At 38.1% G+C, this 17245-nt stretch overlaps 1 protein-coding gene across 1 annotated transcript in view; it reads left to right on the top strand.

The window, feature by feature from the left end:
• The window catches only part of GPR98 (G protein-coupled receptor 98), a 962819-nt gene that overhangs the window by 593419 nt on the left and 352155 nt on the right, over positions 1 to 17245 (top strand). Inside the window, 1 exon segment of the mRNA XM_006875701.1 lies at positions 454 to 570. Coding sequence (XP_006875763.1) covers positions 454 to 570 — 117 coding nt within the window.

Genomic DNA, 17245 nt, shown 5'->3' on the forward strand with positions numbered 1-17245 from the left:
TATACCCTTTGGTTGGTTGATGATGCATGGAGGGGATTGTAACCATGGCAATGAAGTGATATACAATAGGATGAATGTAAAACTAATGTTCTCCCATGTAAACTATCACATAATTCACAATTTTTATTATTATTTTTTTTATTCAAGAGCAAATATATCATGACTAAGGTGTGGCTGACCCAAGCCATGGTATTTTCAATAGCCTTATAAAAACAAACAAACAAACAAACAAACAAAAAATTTCATGTAACACAATTTCATTGTTCCTTAGAAACATCAAAATCCCTATATTGCCATTTAAAAAATGACTGTTAGTCTTATCAGTATGGACTACAAATCAACTAATTTTCCCTTTAATTCATTGGTCATAGATTCAGATAGGAAAATAATTTAAAAAAAAATTCTTCTTCAATTTTAGAATGATTTTAAAGTAAAATTGTTTGTTTCTTACAGATTATGTTCCTGGCAGCTGCATATGTAAGTCCCCAACTGGCTGATGAGAGCTGCTCAGCAGTGGCTGCTATCACACATTACCTGTATCTATGCCAGTTTAGCTGGATGCTCATTCAGGTTGGTGCCTCATTTCCTTCTTATTCTCAATTCCCCTAACTGCCCATCACTGAAGCCTAGATTCAGCCCTCAAATGCATTTGGATGGCGTGATCTCAGTATCTGATTTTTTTTTTTTTTTTTAATACAAAAGTGAAAGTACTTCAAATCTTCATTTGCTAGATTTTCTGGTGGCAAAATTCTTTAGGAATTTATCTAAACTGATCTTTTTTGTTTGTTTGACCTGTGTATGTTGTTCTATATCTGCCTGGAAAGAGGCCTCAGTGGCATGCAAGTCTTCGTCAATGTCCCTGAGCTAATCAAAGTTTTTGATTAATGACTTGGATGAACATATAGGAAACCAGCTTATCAGATATGCAAATGATAACAAGTTAAAAAGATAACTGAAAAAGCAAGCTACCCATGCTAAGATTCAGGTAGATCAATTGTAGAAATGGTATAGAACAAATCTTTGAAGTTGTACTGTGCTAGATTGGTGAATAGAACAAAGGAGAGATAATCTGATAGAAATTCATGTGGAAAACTTGAGACTTTAATTTAACATAAACTCAGCAGGAATCAAATGTGTCCAAATTACTTTAAAATAATAACTATGGGAACTACAAAAACCTTGCTAAGTGCCATTGAGTTGATTCTCATAGCAACATTAGCAACCTGGAATGGGATTTTCAGGGCTGTGAAACTTTGCAGGAGCAGAAAGCCTCATCTTTGTCCCATGGAGCAGCTGGTGGGCTCAAATTGCTGACCAGGGCTTGTCATATAGGGCCACAACACTCTCCTACAAGACCTTTGTTATGTTGTTATGTGCCATCGAGTCAGTTCCGACCCATAGCGACCCTGTACAGGGTTTCTGAGGGTGTAAATCTTTACGGGAGTAGAAAGCCTCATCTTTCTCCCGCGGAGCGGCTGGTAGTTTCGAACCGCTGATCTTAAGGTTTGCAGCCCGATTCATAACCACTACGCTACCAGAGCTCCTTAAGTTATATTAATAACAATATGGATGCAGCCATGGTTTCACTGTAATCTACAATATCTAGACTAACTTGAAGTCCTGTAACACTTACATAAGTCATGTTTCAACAGAACATCGCCTAGAGCCTAGAAAATGAGATATCAGAAAACATTGCTATAAGAACTTCATTTCACACTTTTGTTCTTGTTGTTAGGTGCCATTGAGTGGGTACTGACTCATATTGACCCTTTGCACAACAGAACAAAACACTGCCTAGTCCTGCTCCAACCTCACAACCATTGCTGCATTTGAGCCCATTGTTACTGCCACTGTGCCAATCCATCTCTTTGGGGTCTTCCTTTTTTCTCAACTCTCCACTCTACCAAACATGATATCCTTCTCTAGGGGTTGGTCCCTCCAGATAATATGTCCAAAGTATGAAAGACAAAGTCTAGTCGTCCTGGCTTCCAAGTACCACAATGGCTGTACTTCTGCCAATACTGATTGCTTTGTTCTTTTGTTTTTAACATTCTTCTCCAGTACCATAACTCAAATGCATACATACTTCTACAGCCTTCCTTTTTCATTGACAAATTTTGCATGCATATGAGGTTATTGAAAATACCATGACTTGGGTAAGGTGCAAATTTACAACTTTGCTCTCGGACCTTTGAAGAGGTCTTGTACAGCAGATTTGCCTAATCCAAGATGTTGTTTGATTTCATGACTGCTGCTTCCATGAGTGTTGATGGCTGATCAGAGCAAAATGAAGCCTTTGATAAAACTTTCAATCTCTTCTTCATTGATAAGGATGTTGTTTACTAGTCCAGTGGTGAGGATTTCTGTTTTCTTTACATTGAGGTGTAACCCATACCAAAGGCGGTGGTCTTTGATCTTCATCAGTAAGTATTTTAAGTCCTTTTTGCTTTCTGCAAGCAAGGTTGTATCCTCTGCATATTGCAGGTAGCTAATGAGTCTTCCTCCAACCCTGTTGCAACATTTTTCTTCACATAACTCATCTTCTCAAATTACTTGCTCAGCATACAAATCAAATAAGTATGGTGAAAAAATACAATCCTGTTGCACAGTTTTCTTAATTTCAAACCATGTGGTGTTCCCTTGTCCTGTTCGAACAACTACCTCCTTGTCTATGTACGGGTTCTTCATGAGCACAATTAAGAGTTCCAGAATATTAATTCTCTGCATTATTGTCCATAACTTCTTATAAGTCACAAAATTGAAAATGTTTGCATAGTAAACAAAGCACAGGTAAACTTCTGCTTTCAGCCAAGATCCATCTGACATCAGCAATGATGTCCCATGTTCTACATCCTCATGTGAATCTGGTTAAAACCTCTGGCAGTTCTCTGTCAATGCTTGTTTGCCACCGTTTTTAGATTATCTTTAGCAAAATTTGCTTGCATGCGATATTAATAATATTGTCTGATAATTTCCACATTCCGTTGGGTAACCTCTCTTTGGAAAGGGCACAAATATGAATCTCTTCCAGTCATTTGGCCAGGTAGTTGTCTTCCAAATTTCTTGTCATAGATAAGTGAGTGCCTCCAGTTTCATATCAGTTTGTTGAAAGATTTCAATTTGTATTCCATCAAATTCCAGAGCCTTGATTTTTGCCAATGCATTCAGTGCACCTTGAACTTCTTCATTCAGGATCATTGGCTCTTGATCATATGCTAGTTTCTGAAATAGTTGAACATTGACTATTTCCTTTTGGTACAGTGACTTTGTATACTCCTTCCATCTCTTTTTGATGGTTTCTGCATCATTCAATAGTTTGTCAGTAGAATCCTTCATGATTGCTTTTGTTCCCTCAGCTTAACAAATGCTGAGCACATTCTTTCTGTTTGGTTTTCCAACTCTAAGTCTCTGCACATTTCATTATAATTTTTCGTTTTTTCTTCTTGAGCCGATCTTCAAAATGTTCTCGTTATCTCTTGTACCTCCTCACTTCCATTTTCTTTAGCATATCTATTCTGGAGAGCAAGTTCCAGAGTCTCTTCTTACATCCATTTTGGCCTTTTCCTTCTTTTTTGTCATCTTAATGACCTTTAGCTTTCTTCCTGTATGACATTCTTGATGGCATCCTACAGCTCCTCTGGTCTTTGGTATTTAGTGTTTACTGTATCAAATCTGTTCTTCAGATGATCTCTAAATTTAGGTAGGCTATGTTCAACGTCATTTATTGGCTCTTATTTCCCCCCCCCCCCATTTCAATAATGCATCTGCTCATTCTTCGTTTTCTAGTTTTTTTTTGTTTTGTTTTTGTTTTTTCTTTTTTAAAGCATTTATTGTGAATTGAGTGATAGTTTACATGGGAGAACATCAGTTTTGCACTCATCCTATCGTATTTCATTTCATTGCAATTATTACAATCCCCTCAATGCATCATCATTCAACAGTATTTGCTTCTGTTTATATAATCATTTAAAAAATCAAAGGGCATATTCTACAAGCCTGTCTTCTGGCCTCCAGCACACAGCTTTTCTCTTTCCATAGGTCTAGAATCCTCAGCTGCCTCTCTCTCCATGTCCTCATCTCTGCCTTCTTCTCTGGTGTTGCTGGTTCTCTGCATAGGGTCCCACATTCCACTCATGCTCTTCTCCCCTGATGGTCCTAGGGTCCCCTGTTACTGGACTATAAGATTAAATACTCCCTCCCCCCTTTATGTTACAAAACTTCTACCTTTACAGTTGTGACAATTGTGTTTAGTCATGATAACAATTACTCACTATTGAATCATAGGAATCTTATCCCCATCTCCTTTCACCAGACCCATCTAGACAAGATGAAAACCATTCAGTGGGTATTTTACCTTCCCCACACACTCTGAAACTAAACTCCTTCATTTTTGGTTCTTGCTGACTTGTTTTCATTTTCTTGTGCTTCATTCTGAACCTTTGTATAAACTATTTGTGGTCTATTCAACAGTCTTTCACTCACCTAGTTTGGGCTGATGATATGGAACTTTTCCACTGTCTCTTTTCACAGATGTAGTCAATTTGATTTCTGTGTATTCCATCTGGTGACATCCATGTGCATAGTAATCTTTTATGTTGTTTAAAAAAAGATATTTGCAATGAAGACGTCATTGGTCTTACAAAATTCTATCATGTGATCTCCAGCATCTTTTCTATTACTAAGATCGTATTTGCCAACTACTGATCTATCCTCTTTGTTTCCAATCTTTTCATTCCAATCTCCAGTAATTATCAATACTTCTTGATTGCATGTTTGATCAATTTCAGGCTTAACAAATATGGTAGAATTCTTCAATTTCATCACTACTAGTTTAGTGGTTGGAATCCTGGTGTGGCGCTGTGGGTTAATTCGCCAGACTGCAAAGACATTTGAACAGCTAGGTTGGTGGTTCAAGCTTAGCAACTGCTTCTTGTAAGCCCTACATAGGGTCGCTCTGGATAGGAACTGACTCAACAGCACTTAGCAACAACAACAGTTTAGTGGTTGATGCATAAATTTGAATAATAGTTGTATGAACTGGTCTTCCTTGTAGGCGTATGGATAACCTCCTATCACATGCATCATTGTACTTCAAGAAAAATCTTGATATGTTCTTTCTGATGATGAATTTGACACCATCCCTCTTCAATTTATCATTCCTGGCATAGTAAACCATGTGATTGTCAGATTAACAATGGCCCATACCAGTCCATTTCAGCTCTGGTAGCGTAGAGGTTACAAATTGGACTGCGAACCTAAAGGTCAGCAGTTCGAAACTACCAGCCGCTCCATAATCTTTCTGCGCCTGTAAAGGAGCTCTGGTAGCATAGTGGTTACGAATTGGGCTGTGAACCTTAAGGTCAGCAGTTCGAAACTATCAGCTGTTCCGCAGGAGAAAGATGAGGTGCTCTGCTCCAGTAAAGATTTACAGCCTCGGAAACCCTGTACAGGGTCTCTATGGGTCGGAACCGACTCGACAGCACTTAACAACAACAAAGACATTGATATTTATGTGTTCTATATCATTTTGACAATTTCCAATTTCCCTAGATTCATACTTTGTAAATTCCATGCTCTGATAATTAATGGATGTTATAGCTGTTTTCAACCAGTTGTCTCTCAGTTTGCTGTTAGTGGTGGCTTGTATGCTGCTAAAGTTTTGGATGCTGTGTCATCAGAATTTAAAATACCAGCAGCGTCACTCATGGTGGATAGGTTTCAGATGGGTTTCCAGATGAAGACAGACAAAGAAGAAGGAGAGACAGACTACTTCCAAATATGTAGTCACCGAAAACCTTTTGAATAGCAGTGGAGCACCAAAATACTGAATATTGAAATATGATGAAGAGCAGCAGAATGCTGGCAGATATAGTGCCAGCATGTGAGTCACTCAGGTTGGAAGACACTCACATTATGATTAGGTAAGAGCTGCCTTCTCAAAATAGTTACTGTGATGACATGAATGAAGTTAAGCCTTCAGGCCATCATTTGCTGATGGGGCACACCTTAACAAGAAAATGTGCAAAGTCTGAATCTAGGAAAATTATAAATTGTCAAAAATAAAAAACTCATTAACATCGATACCATAGGCATTAGTGAGCTAAACTGGACTGGTATTGGCCATTTTGTATCTGACAATCATATGGTTTATTATGCCAGAAATGAGCAATTGAAGAAGAATGGTGTCACATTCATCATCAAAAGAACGTATCATGATCTTTCTTGGAGTACAATGATGTCTGTGATAGGAGATTATCCATATGTCTACAAGGAAGACCATTTCATACAACTATTATTCAAATTTACACACCAACCACTAAAGCTAGTGGTGATGAAATTGAAGAGTTCTACCAAATTTGTTGAGCATGAAGCTGATCAAACATGCAATCAAGATGTATTGAAAATTACTGGAGATTGGAACGCAAAGGTTGGAAACAAAGTGGAAAGATCAGTAGTTGGTAAACATGGCCTTGGTGATAGAAATGATGCTGAAGATACCACGATAGAATTTTGCTAGACCAATGACTTCTACATTGCAAATACTTTTTTTTAAACAGCATAAAGTATGACTATGCACAGGGACCCAATGGATTACACAGAAATCAAATTAACTATATCTGTAGAAATAAATGGTAGGAAAGCTCCTTATAATCATTCAAAACAATGCCATGTGCAGACTGTGGAACAGACCATCAATTGCTCATAAGCAAGTTTAGGCTAAAGCTGAAGAAAATTAAGACAAGACCATAAAAGCCAAAATATGACCTCAAAAATATCCCACCTGAATTTAGAGATTATCTGAAGAAAATATTTGATGCATTAGACACTAAAGATTGAAGACCAGAAAAGTGCGATGACATTAAGAACATCATACAGGAGTAAAGCAAAAGGTCATTACAAAGATCAGAAAAAAAACAAAAAAAACAAAACCAAAATGGATGCCAGAAGAGACTCTGAAACTTACTCTGCAGCATAGAGATGCTAAAGCAAATGGAAGAAATGATAAGGCAAAAGAACTAAATAGAAAATTTCAAAGAGCAGATTGAGAAGACAAGTCTAAAAATTATAACAAAATGTGCAGAGACCTGGAGTTAGAAAACCAAATGGGAAGTAAACACTCAGCATTTCTCAAGCTGAGGGAACTGAAGAGAAAAATTCAAGCCTCGACTTTTAATATTGAATTGTGGGTTAACCAAATTGAATAATGCAGAAAGTGTCAAAATAAGATGGAAGGACTCTGAGATACAGGGATTGAGACATTGCTGGAATGAGAAAAACAGGAGAAATAATGTTAAGATGCATGGCTCTCTTTTGACTCTTGGTTTCCCTTGCATACGTTATAAAATAGACACTTGAGGGGGAGAAAAAGTAATAGCCAGAAATATCACCATAGAAAGCTTGTAAGTCCATCTTCTGCCTATAACTGATTGAAATACCTAAAATGGGGCTATCACTTGCCCAGTGAAGGAGACTTGCTGTGGAGCCACTGCATTACATAAGACCATAGGTGGAATCCTGAACCATATCCAGAATTTTCCTAGGTGGGAAATTTCCACTTGAAAGGACAAGCAGACCAGCCTGGAGCAGCTAGAAGAATAGAAGATACTTCTTGAAAGAAAGACCAACAGGAAAAATACAAAACAATATAGGCAGCCCAACTGATTCCTACAAGAACAAGCAAGTTGTTCACCCAGGAGACATCAAGGCAAGTGGTCAGGTCCCCTCAGGGCAAACCCCCTTCTAAGACTTAGACTCAATGGAAATACATGCTCTGATTGGTGACCACGTTGGTCACCGATAAGGGTAAGTGAGGGAAAAACAGCAATGAAGCTATGAGCTAAGTCCTACAATGTTCAATAGACTCCTATGAACCCATGTGGAGACCTGGTTGGCCAGCAGTGTGCAAGACCTGGGGATTCTTGGGCCCAGAGTCAGTGACATAGACACAGAAGACTACAGTGGATAGTGAAACGTCCAGCTGATAAGAAGAGAGGGCATATGCACAAGAACACACACACTTGCAGATAATACCCACTTGATCTGGCTTCAATGAATGGATGATTAGAGCTCAACTAGAAGAAGAAAGAAGAGGAAAAAAAGAGTAATCTGATACAATTTGATAAACTTGACCTACACCTATGGATACAGTAGCTCAAAAGAGGGAATAAATCTTCACAGAGAGGATCATTCCCACCCCCTCCATACACAAAGTAGACAAAGATGGGCAACTTGGACATTGGCAACCCATAGTGGGGGGTGGGGGAAGGCTACAAAGGCAAGAAGTGACTGGGTTAAAGCTTTCAAGAGGGAACCTAGATCCAGAGCGCATGAAGGAAGGTAGAATCTCCACTGAGTAGTACCCAATCTGTCTGGGTAGGGTTGGTTAAAGGAGATGCGGATAGGTCTCTTGTGATACAATAGTGAATAATTGTTATCAGGACTGATTGTGGGGTTGGAAATGTACAGGTAGACATTTTATAGCAAAACGAGGGGAGTGATTGACTTTGCAGTCTAGGAGCAGAGGTCCCTAGGATCATCAAGGGAGAAGAGCGGAATGCGGGACCCTACCCAAAGAAGCAGTGACACCAGAGATGGAGGCAGAGATAATGATGTGGAGAGATGGAGTGGCTGGGACTTTAGACCCAGAAAGGGAGAGGGGCTGTGTGCTGATGACCGGGGGGCAGGCTTGTTGGTTATACCCTTTGGTTGGCTGATGATGCATGGAGTGTATTGTTACCATGGCAATGAACTGATATACGATAGGATGAATGTAAAGCTAATGTTCTCCCATGTAAACTATCACATAATTCACAATAAAACATTAAAAAAAAGAAGATGGAAGGAATACGCAGAGACACTTTACCAAAAGGAAATTGTCAATGTTCAATCATTTCAAGTGGTAGCATATGATTAAGATGAAAGAAGAAGTTCAAGGTGCATTGAAGACAATGACAAAGAATCAGGGTCTGGTAACTGATGGAATACAAATTGAAACCTTTCTCCAATCTCATGTGGCACTGGAGCCACTCACTCACAAATACCAAGAAATTTGGAAGACAAACTACTTGGCCAACAGACTAGAAGAGATTCATACTTATGCCCTTTCCAAAGAAAGGTAACCCAACAGAATGCTGAAGTCATAGAACAGTATCATTAGTATTGCATGCAAGTACATTTTGCTAAAGATAATCTAAAAATGGGTGCATACTGGCATTGACAGAGAACTGCTAGAGATTCAAGCTGGATTTAGTTGAGGACGTGGAATGAGGGATATCATTGTTGATGTCAGATGAATCTTGGCTGAAAGCAGAGGCTTCCTGAAAGATGTTTACCCGTGCATTATTTACTATGCAAAGGCTTTCAATTGTGTGGATATGACAAGCTATGGACAACATTGCAGAGAATTAGTATTCTGGAACACTTAATTGTGCTCATAAGGAACCTGTACATAGACCAAGAGGTAGTTGTTTGAATAGGATAAGGGAACACAAAGTGACTTAAAATTATGAAATGTATGTGCCAGTTTTGTATTACTTCATCTTATTTATTCAATCTGTATACTCATTTTATAATCCCAGAAACCACATTATATGAAGAAAAATGTGGCAGCAGGAAATCTCATTGACAACCTTCGATATGCAGATTATACAACTTTGCTTGCTGAATGTGAAGAGGACTTAAAGTACTTGTTAATGAATATCAAAGACCACAGCCTTTGGTATGGGTTGCACCTCAATGTAAAGAAGACTAAAATCCTCACCAATGAACAAATAAACAACATCCATATAAATGGAGACAAAATTGAAGTTGTCAAAGACTTAATTTTGCTCAGATCAACCATCAACACTTATGTAAGCATCAGTCAAGAAATTAAACAATGTGTTGTATTATGCAAATGTGCTACACAAGACCTTAAAGTGTTGCAGACAAAGATGTCAGTTTGAGAACTAAGATGTGTTTTACCCAAATCATGGTGTTTTCTATAACCTCATATGTATGTGAAAGTTGGACAGTGAATAATGAAGAGTGTAGAAGAATTGATGCATTTGAATTATGGTGTTGGAGAAGAATATTAAAAGTGCCATGGATTGCCAAAAGAAAAAAATAGTGTTGGAAGATGTACAACCAGAATGCTCCTTGGATGCCAGGATGGCCAGACTTCATCTCTAATACTTCAGACATATTTTCAGAAGGGACCAGTCCCTGGTGAAGGATATCATATTTGGTGAAGTGAGGATTGGAGAAAAAGGGGAAGACTCCCAACTAGATGGATTGGTACAGTGGCAACAGTAATGGGCTGAAATGTAGAAACGTTTTTGAGGTTGGCATAGTACCGACAGTGTTTTATGCATAAGGTTGTTATGATTCAGTATTGACTCAATGGCACTTAAGAACAACAACGTAGAATAAGCTTACTGTAAGGTTGAAAGTTCAAACCCAGCAGCCATTCCTTGGAAAACCTATACAGGATTGATATGATTAGGAACCGACTTGACAGCACTGAACAACAAAAAACATTGGGGCAGCTCTAGGTAACTAACTAGATAGGATTTAATGAGGTGTGGGTTGTTGTTGTTGTTGTTATGTGTCATGGAGTCGGTTCCGACTCATAGTGACCCTGTACAGTGTTTTTGAGGCTATAAATCTTTACAGGAGCAGAAAACCTCATCTTCTCCCACACAACAGCTGGTAGTTTCGAACTGCTAACCTTGCAGTTCACAGCCCAATTCGTAACCACTATGCTACCAGAGCTCCTCTACAGTTAGTTTCAAGGGTTGCTTTTGTTGTTAACTGCTATTGAGTTGGTTCTGACTCATGGCGACTCTGTATTGTATAGAGTTTCCGAGGAGCAGTTAGTGAGTTTGAACAGTCGACCTTGAACAGTGGTTCAAACAGACCTTGTGATCAAATGCTTATCTTATGGCACCACACAAAAATTGTGGCTCATGTAGCTCCACTGACATCTAAAGGGTCAAAAATTAAGGAACCAAATTTCTACCTGAGTTAATAACTTTCATAGCCAATAAAACGGATATATGCAAACGAGTTTGTTTCTAAATGTGAAGAATATCCAGTCACTAAAATATATTCAAATTAAGGAAAATGACTAACTTTCAAACATATTTGGGAAGGGGTTCCTACTTTGGGGGAGGGTTAGAGTAAGTGCCAAATAAGATTTCTTCAAAGTTAATGGAGACTGGTATATTCTTTATGTCCTCTTTCTGTTTTTAGCTAGTATAATTGTAGCTGATAAACATTTAGTAAACTAATCAGATTACTGTATGGCTAATGGCGGATGAAAGCCATTGAAACCAATGAAATTTAATGTATTTCGTATGGTACACCATGCATTTTTCCTGGTTTGTGGTGTGACCACAAAGGAAAAATTCAATAACTTCTGAATTCTAGGTACATTACTCCTAATGAATTACTTTGTGGTCAGAGGTTGTCACTCTCCTAGCCTACATTTTCCCATTTGTAAATATGAAAAATGATACATATTAAATGCTATTTGCTGAACTTTTTAAAAAAACATTGTGCAAATATTTAGACTGCTGCTAGTCCAATCCTATTAGTTGAATTGGGTCAAAAATTGATGGACTATTAACACTTCAGTTATTTCACTTCATTATATGTAGAAGCATAGGAAAGAGTTTGGCCAAATATATTCATGTGCATGTATCACATTTATAATAAGTCAATTATTAATTTTTAATGAGGCCTAAGTATGTCATAATTATTCATGATTATTTTGATCAGTGTGTCTTCAATTCTTAGAATAAATATAATTAAATTACTTTATTTTGAAAAGAGTTCATTCATTTTCAGATCATATTCTTTTAACACATTATTTTAAAGTAAAATATTTTAGAATAACTAAAAATAATATTATTAGTAAATAATTATATAAACTTTCTGAGCTTAAATTTTCTTATCTGAAAATAATGTTTGTAATAACAGTACCTCTTTCAAGGATTATGAATGGATAAAGTGGCTTAATAGATGGAAAGTAAGTGCTTGGAATGGTGCCTGGTATGAACACAGTACTCCACACATATTTACAGTCTGTGAATTACTAGTTATACAAATATGTGTGGCTAAAGTTTCATCTATGAGAGTGGCTTCTAAGAGTTCATGGAAAAATTCCATTATTTTTCAGTTTCACTTTTCCACAAACTCTTGAAAGTCCCTTTGTATTTTGAAGCATTTCATACTCTCTGCTTTTCTAATGTAACTTTTGAACACGGTTGTTACAATAGAGAATCAGCTTGATATAGTGGAAAGAAAATGAACCAAATCCTAACCAAACCTACTGCCATGGAGCCAATTCTAACTCTTAGTCATCCTATGTAGGGTCTCCTAGGCTGCAAATCTTTACAGGAGCAGAAAACCTCATCTATCTCCTACAGAATTGTTAATAAGCTTGAACTATCAAGCTTGTCATTCTTGTTATTAAGGGCCCTAGAGTAAAACCGGACTTATAACGACCATATATAAGGTTTCCAAGGAGTAAACTGGTGGGTTTGAACCAGTGGGCATGTGGTTAACAGTCCAGTGCTTATTCTATAGTGCCACACCAGGACTGCCAGTATGCATCATTGTATTGTGCCTTACCTTATTTTTCTTGCAGGTACAGTGTTGTTTATAAATTGAAGGTCTGTGGCACCCTTGCATCAAACAAATATTTTGGTGCCATTTTTGCCACAGCATGTGCTCACTCTGTGTCTCTGTGTCACATTTTGTTAATTCTCACAATATTTCAAATATTTCATAATGTTAATATATCCTTAGCAGACCTTGTTGTTTTTGAGTGCCGTTGAGTGACTTCTGACTCATATCAGGCCTGTGTAGAGGTTCCATGATTTAAAATATTTATTTAAGCAAAAAGCCTCATTTTTCTCCCGTGGGGTACCTGGTGAACTCAAACTGCTGACCTGGTGTTTTATAGTTCAGTGCTTAGCTTATGGTGCCACTATGCTCCCTTAGTAGGCCACAGTATAGCATCAACATAGTTTTTATATACACTGGGAAACCAAAAGTTTTATGTGACACACTTTATTGAGATATTTGCTTCATTGTGATCATATTGAACCGACACTGCAATGTCTCCAAGGTATGCCTGTATATAGTTTATATAAATTTTGATATCTTTCATTTCATTATGTACACACATATTTTTCCCCTAACAGTTATTTAATATCCTATAATATAGTTATTCTAGAATCTATTTTTCTATATTCTTTTGAAGGAATTTTGCCCTTTTATCCATTGTATTTTGCTATAATAAGTAATATTTTATTGTTTCTTATTTTATTACTATACTGTAAATATTTATTTACTTATTGAATATCCAAAGAACAAATTACCTAAAAATTATGCTTTTACTATTAATATTTACATGAAACTTCCTATTAATTGATTAATCCATGAAGGTAAATAAATCACAAGTAAAGTATTTTTGACTCTCCATCATTGCCCCACATGTCATCATGATAAAACTAGAAAAGCTTGAAGTTGTCAGAGTTTCATTTTATAAGGAGCTCTGGTAGCGTAGTGGTTACTAATTGGGCTGTGAACCTTAAGGTCAGCATTTCGAAACTACCAGCTGCTCCGTGGGAGAAAGAGGAGGCATTCTGCTCCCGTAAAGATTTACAGCCTCGGAAACCCAGTGCAGGGTCGCTATGAGTCGGAACCGACTCCACAGCACACAACAACAAAAAGTCAACATTCATGGGAGCAGTGAGGAAGTATACACAACCCTTCGACTGCATTGGGATAAAAAATGAGGCTTTCTGCTCCCGCAAAAATTTACACCCTTGGAAATGCTATGCAGGGTTGAGATAACTCGGAACTGACTCTTAAAAACAACTTGAATTGCTTTAAATATCTATTCATATGGGCACAGCTTAATGCATAGTATAATGTTTTACTTTGAAACATTTTTCAATACTTGAAACTTAAAGAACATATTTTTAAGATATTAGAATAATGTCTGAAATAATTTTATAATTATACTTAAGCATTCATATCTTATGTGTTAATTTATCCATACAATTAGGTTCTGAAAAAGGAAATGTAAATGTTGTTGGCAGTAAAAGCTAGTTGGTGTATGAGTATAGCAACAGGAAGGGAAATTCAAAAATTAGCCTCATTTTTCTGTCATCAGGGAGTCACACCTCGGAAGAAAGATGAGACTTACTGCTCCCAAGAAGATTTAAAATCTCAGAAACCAGGTACAGGGTCGCTATGGTTTAGAACTGACTCAAAAACAAGTTCTTTCATCAAGCAGCTCTGGTGCAACAAAAGTTAAACACTCAGATGCTAACTGGGAGGTCAGAGCTTTTAACCCTCCAGCCACTTCATGGGAGATTGATGTGTCAGCCTTGGAAACTCAATGGGCAGGTCTAATAGAGTCATTATGTGTTGGAATTGACAATAGCCAAGAGTTTGGTTTGGTTTCCTTCATTATTGATTTAATTTGGGGACATCAAAGGTATTAAGGACAACAGACTGATAATTATCAAGATTAAAATGGCATACCCATGAAATACTGAATTCACCAGTCCTCAAAAAGCCTTGTAATTTATTTCTTGTAATCAATGTTAAGAAAGAGGAGTGAAAACTGGAGCAAAGGCAAATGATGACATTTCTTAGACTCTCCTCTAAAATGAATGACTAAGAATAAAATGCTAAGGGAAATCTTTAATAGTACCTAAGATCTCTGACTAAACTCCATGTTATAAATCCATTCAAGATTTCTGGTGACACAATTAATAATCAAATATTAAATGATAGCCTTGATACCAATTTTATCCTACATACCATGAAAATTTAAGGTGTTCAAATGGCGTATTTTCAGTTTTAGTTTTTTTTTTTTTTTCAAGAAAAGGCATTTCTCCTTTGTATTTTACAAATACACTTATATATATATGTTATATGAAGATGTATGAATAAATTATTGAATTTATATTTTTGGGATATTATGACCTATGAGAATCAAAATGATTATGTATGTCATAGTTCCCTGTGTGGACACTGGAAAAATAGCACTTAACAACAACACCAAGTCACTGAAAGTGCTACTTAAAATAAATAGACATGTCTGTAAGTAAATAAATATATTAGAATCACATAGTCTTTTAGTTTATACCCAATTAAAAAAATTTTTTTATTGTGAATTATGTGATAGTTTACATGGGAGAACATTAGCTTATATTCATCCTATCATATATCATTTCATTGCCATGGTTACAATCTCCTCCATGCATCATCAATGAACCAAAGGGTATATATACCCTGAAAGCCTTCCCCCTGGTCATCAGCACACAGCCCCTCTCCTTCTCTGGGTCTAGAGTCTCAGTCATTCCCTCTCACCACATCGTCTCTGTCTCCATCTTTGGAATCACTGCTTCTTTGGGTAGGGTCCCGCATTCCGCTCTTCTTCCTTGATGGTCCCAAGGACCTCCGCTCCTGGACTGCAAAGTCAACCACTCCCCTCGTTTTGCTACAAAACATCTACCTTTACATTTTCAACCCTCATAGTCAGTCCTGATAGCAATCATTCATTATTGTGTCACATGAAAGCCATCCCCATCTCCTGTCATCAGCCCTGCCCAGAAAGATTGGATACTACTCTGTGGAGACTCTGCCTTCCTCCACACCCTCTGGATCTAGGCTCCCTCTTGAAAGCTTATAAGCCAGTCACTTCTTGCCTTTGTAGCCCCACATATTGGATAGCCAATGTCCAAGTTGCCCATCCCTGCCTATCCTGTATATCAAGATGATGGGAATGATTGTTGTTATAAAGAGTTCTTCCCTCTTTTGAGCTACTGCATCCATAAGTGTAGGTCAAGTTCATCAAATTGTATCAGATAAATCTTTTTTTCCTCTTCTTTCTTCTTCTAGTTGAATTATGATCACCCAGCCATGAAAGCCAGGTCAAGTGGGTGTTATTTGCAAGTGTGGGTGTTCTTGTGCATATGCCCTCACTTCTTATCTGCTGGACACTTCACTCTCCACTCTAGTCCTCTGTGGCTATGTCACAGACTATGGACTGACAAGTCCCCCGGACTTGCCACACTGCTGGCCAACCAGGTCTCCACCCAGGTTCACAGGAGTCTGTTGAACGTAGTAGGGTTTAGCTCGTAGCTTCATTGCTGTTTTTCCCTCATTTCCCCTTATCGGTGACCAACATGGTCACCAGTCAGAGTGCATGTCTGCTTGTGTATTCCCATTGAGTTTTAGTCTTGGAAGGGGGTTTGCCCTGAGAGGACCTGATCACTTGTCTTTATGTCTCCTGGGTGAGCAACTTGCTTGTTCTTGTAGTAGTCAGTCAGACTGCCATTATTTTTTGAATTTTGCCTATCAGTCTTTCTTTCAAGAAGTATCTTCTATTCTTCTAGCCCCTCTAGGATGGTCTGCCCGTCCTTTCAAGTGGAAATTTCCCACCTCAGAAGATTCTGAATGGGATGCAGGGCTCCACCTATGGTCTTATGTAATGCAGAGGCTCCACAGGAAGTCTCCTACACTGGGCAAGTTGTAGCCCTATTTTAGGTATTCCAATTAGGAGCTCTGGTAGCGTAGTGGTTACAAATCGGGCTGCAAACCGCAAGGTCAGCAGTTCGAAACTACCAGCTGCTCCGCGGGAGAAAGATGAGGCTTTCTGCTCCTGTAAAGATTTACAGCCTCGGAAACCCTGTTCAGGGTCGCTATGGGTCGGAACCGACTCAATGGCACTTAACAACAACAATTAGTTATAGGCAGAAGATGGACTTACAAGCTTTCTATGGTGATATTTCTGGCCAATCCTTTCTCTTCCCTTCAAGTGTCTATTTTATTATGGTATGCAAGGGAAACCAAGATTCAAGACAGTCAAGTTTCTTAACATTGTTTCCCCCATTTTGCCCTTTCCAACCATGCCTCAATCCTTGTGTCCCAGTACCCTGTTGTTCCAAGGTTGTGCTTACATCATGATTTACCTCTGTCCCACTTAGCCTATGAAAACCTACTTAACTGTTCTCCCATTCACCTTGTTCCTCCATTCTCCTCCCCCTTCTTGTGTATTGCCCCCTTACCCAGCACCCAAACTATCCTATGTCTATTCCGTACTCTGTATTCCACCTTTCCCTTCCTCCCCTCACCCCACCTCACACATCTTGGTAACCAGCAAAGAATCCTCCCCCCTTTAGTATGGGTCCTTTTTCTTAGTTTTTTACAAGAGTGGTCCTATGCAGTATTTCTCCTT

Source organism: Chrysochloris asiatica, unplaced genomic scaffold (assembly GCF_000296735.1).
Source record: "Chrysochloris asiatica unplaced genomic scaffold, ChrAsi1.0 scaffold00336, whole genome shotgun sequence".
Taxonomy (NCBI): domain Eukaryota; kingdom Metazoa; phylum Chordata; class Mammalia; order Afrosoricida; family Chrysochloridae; genus Chrysochloris; species Chrysochloris asiatica.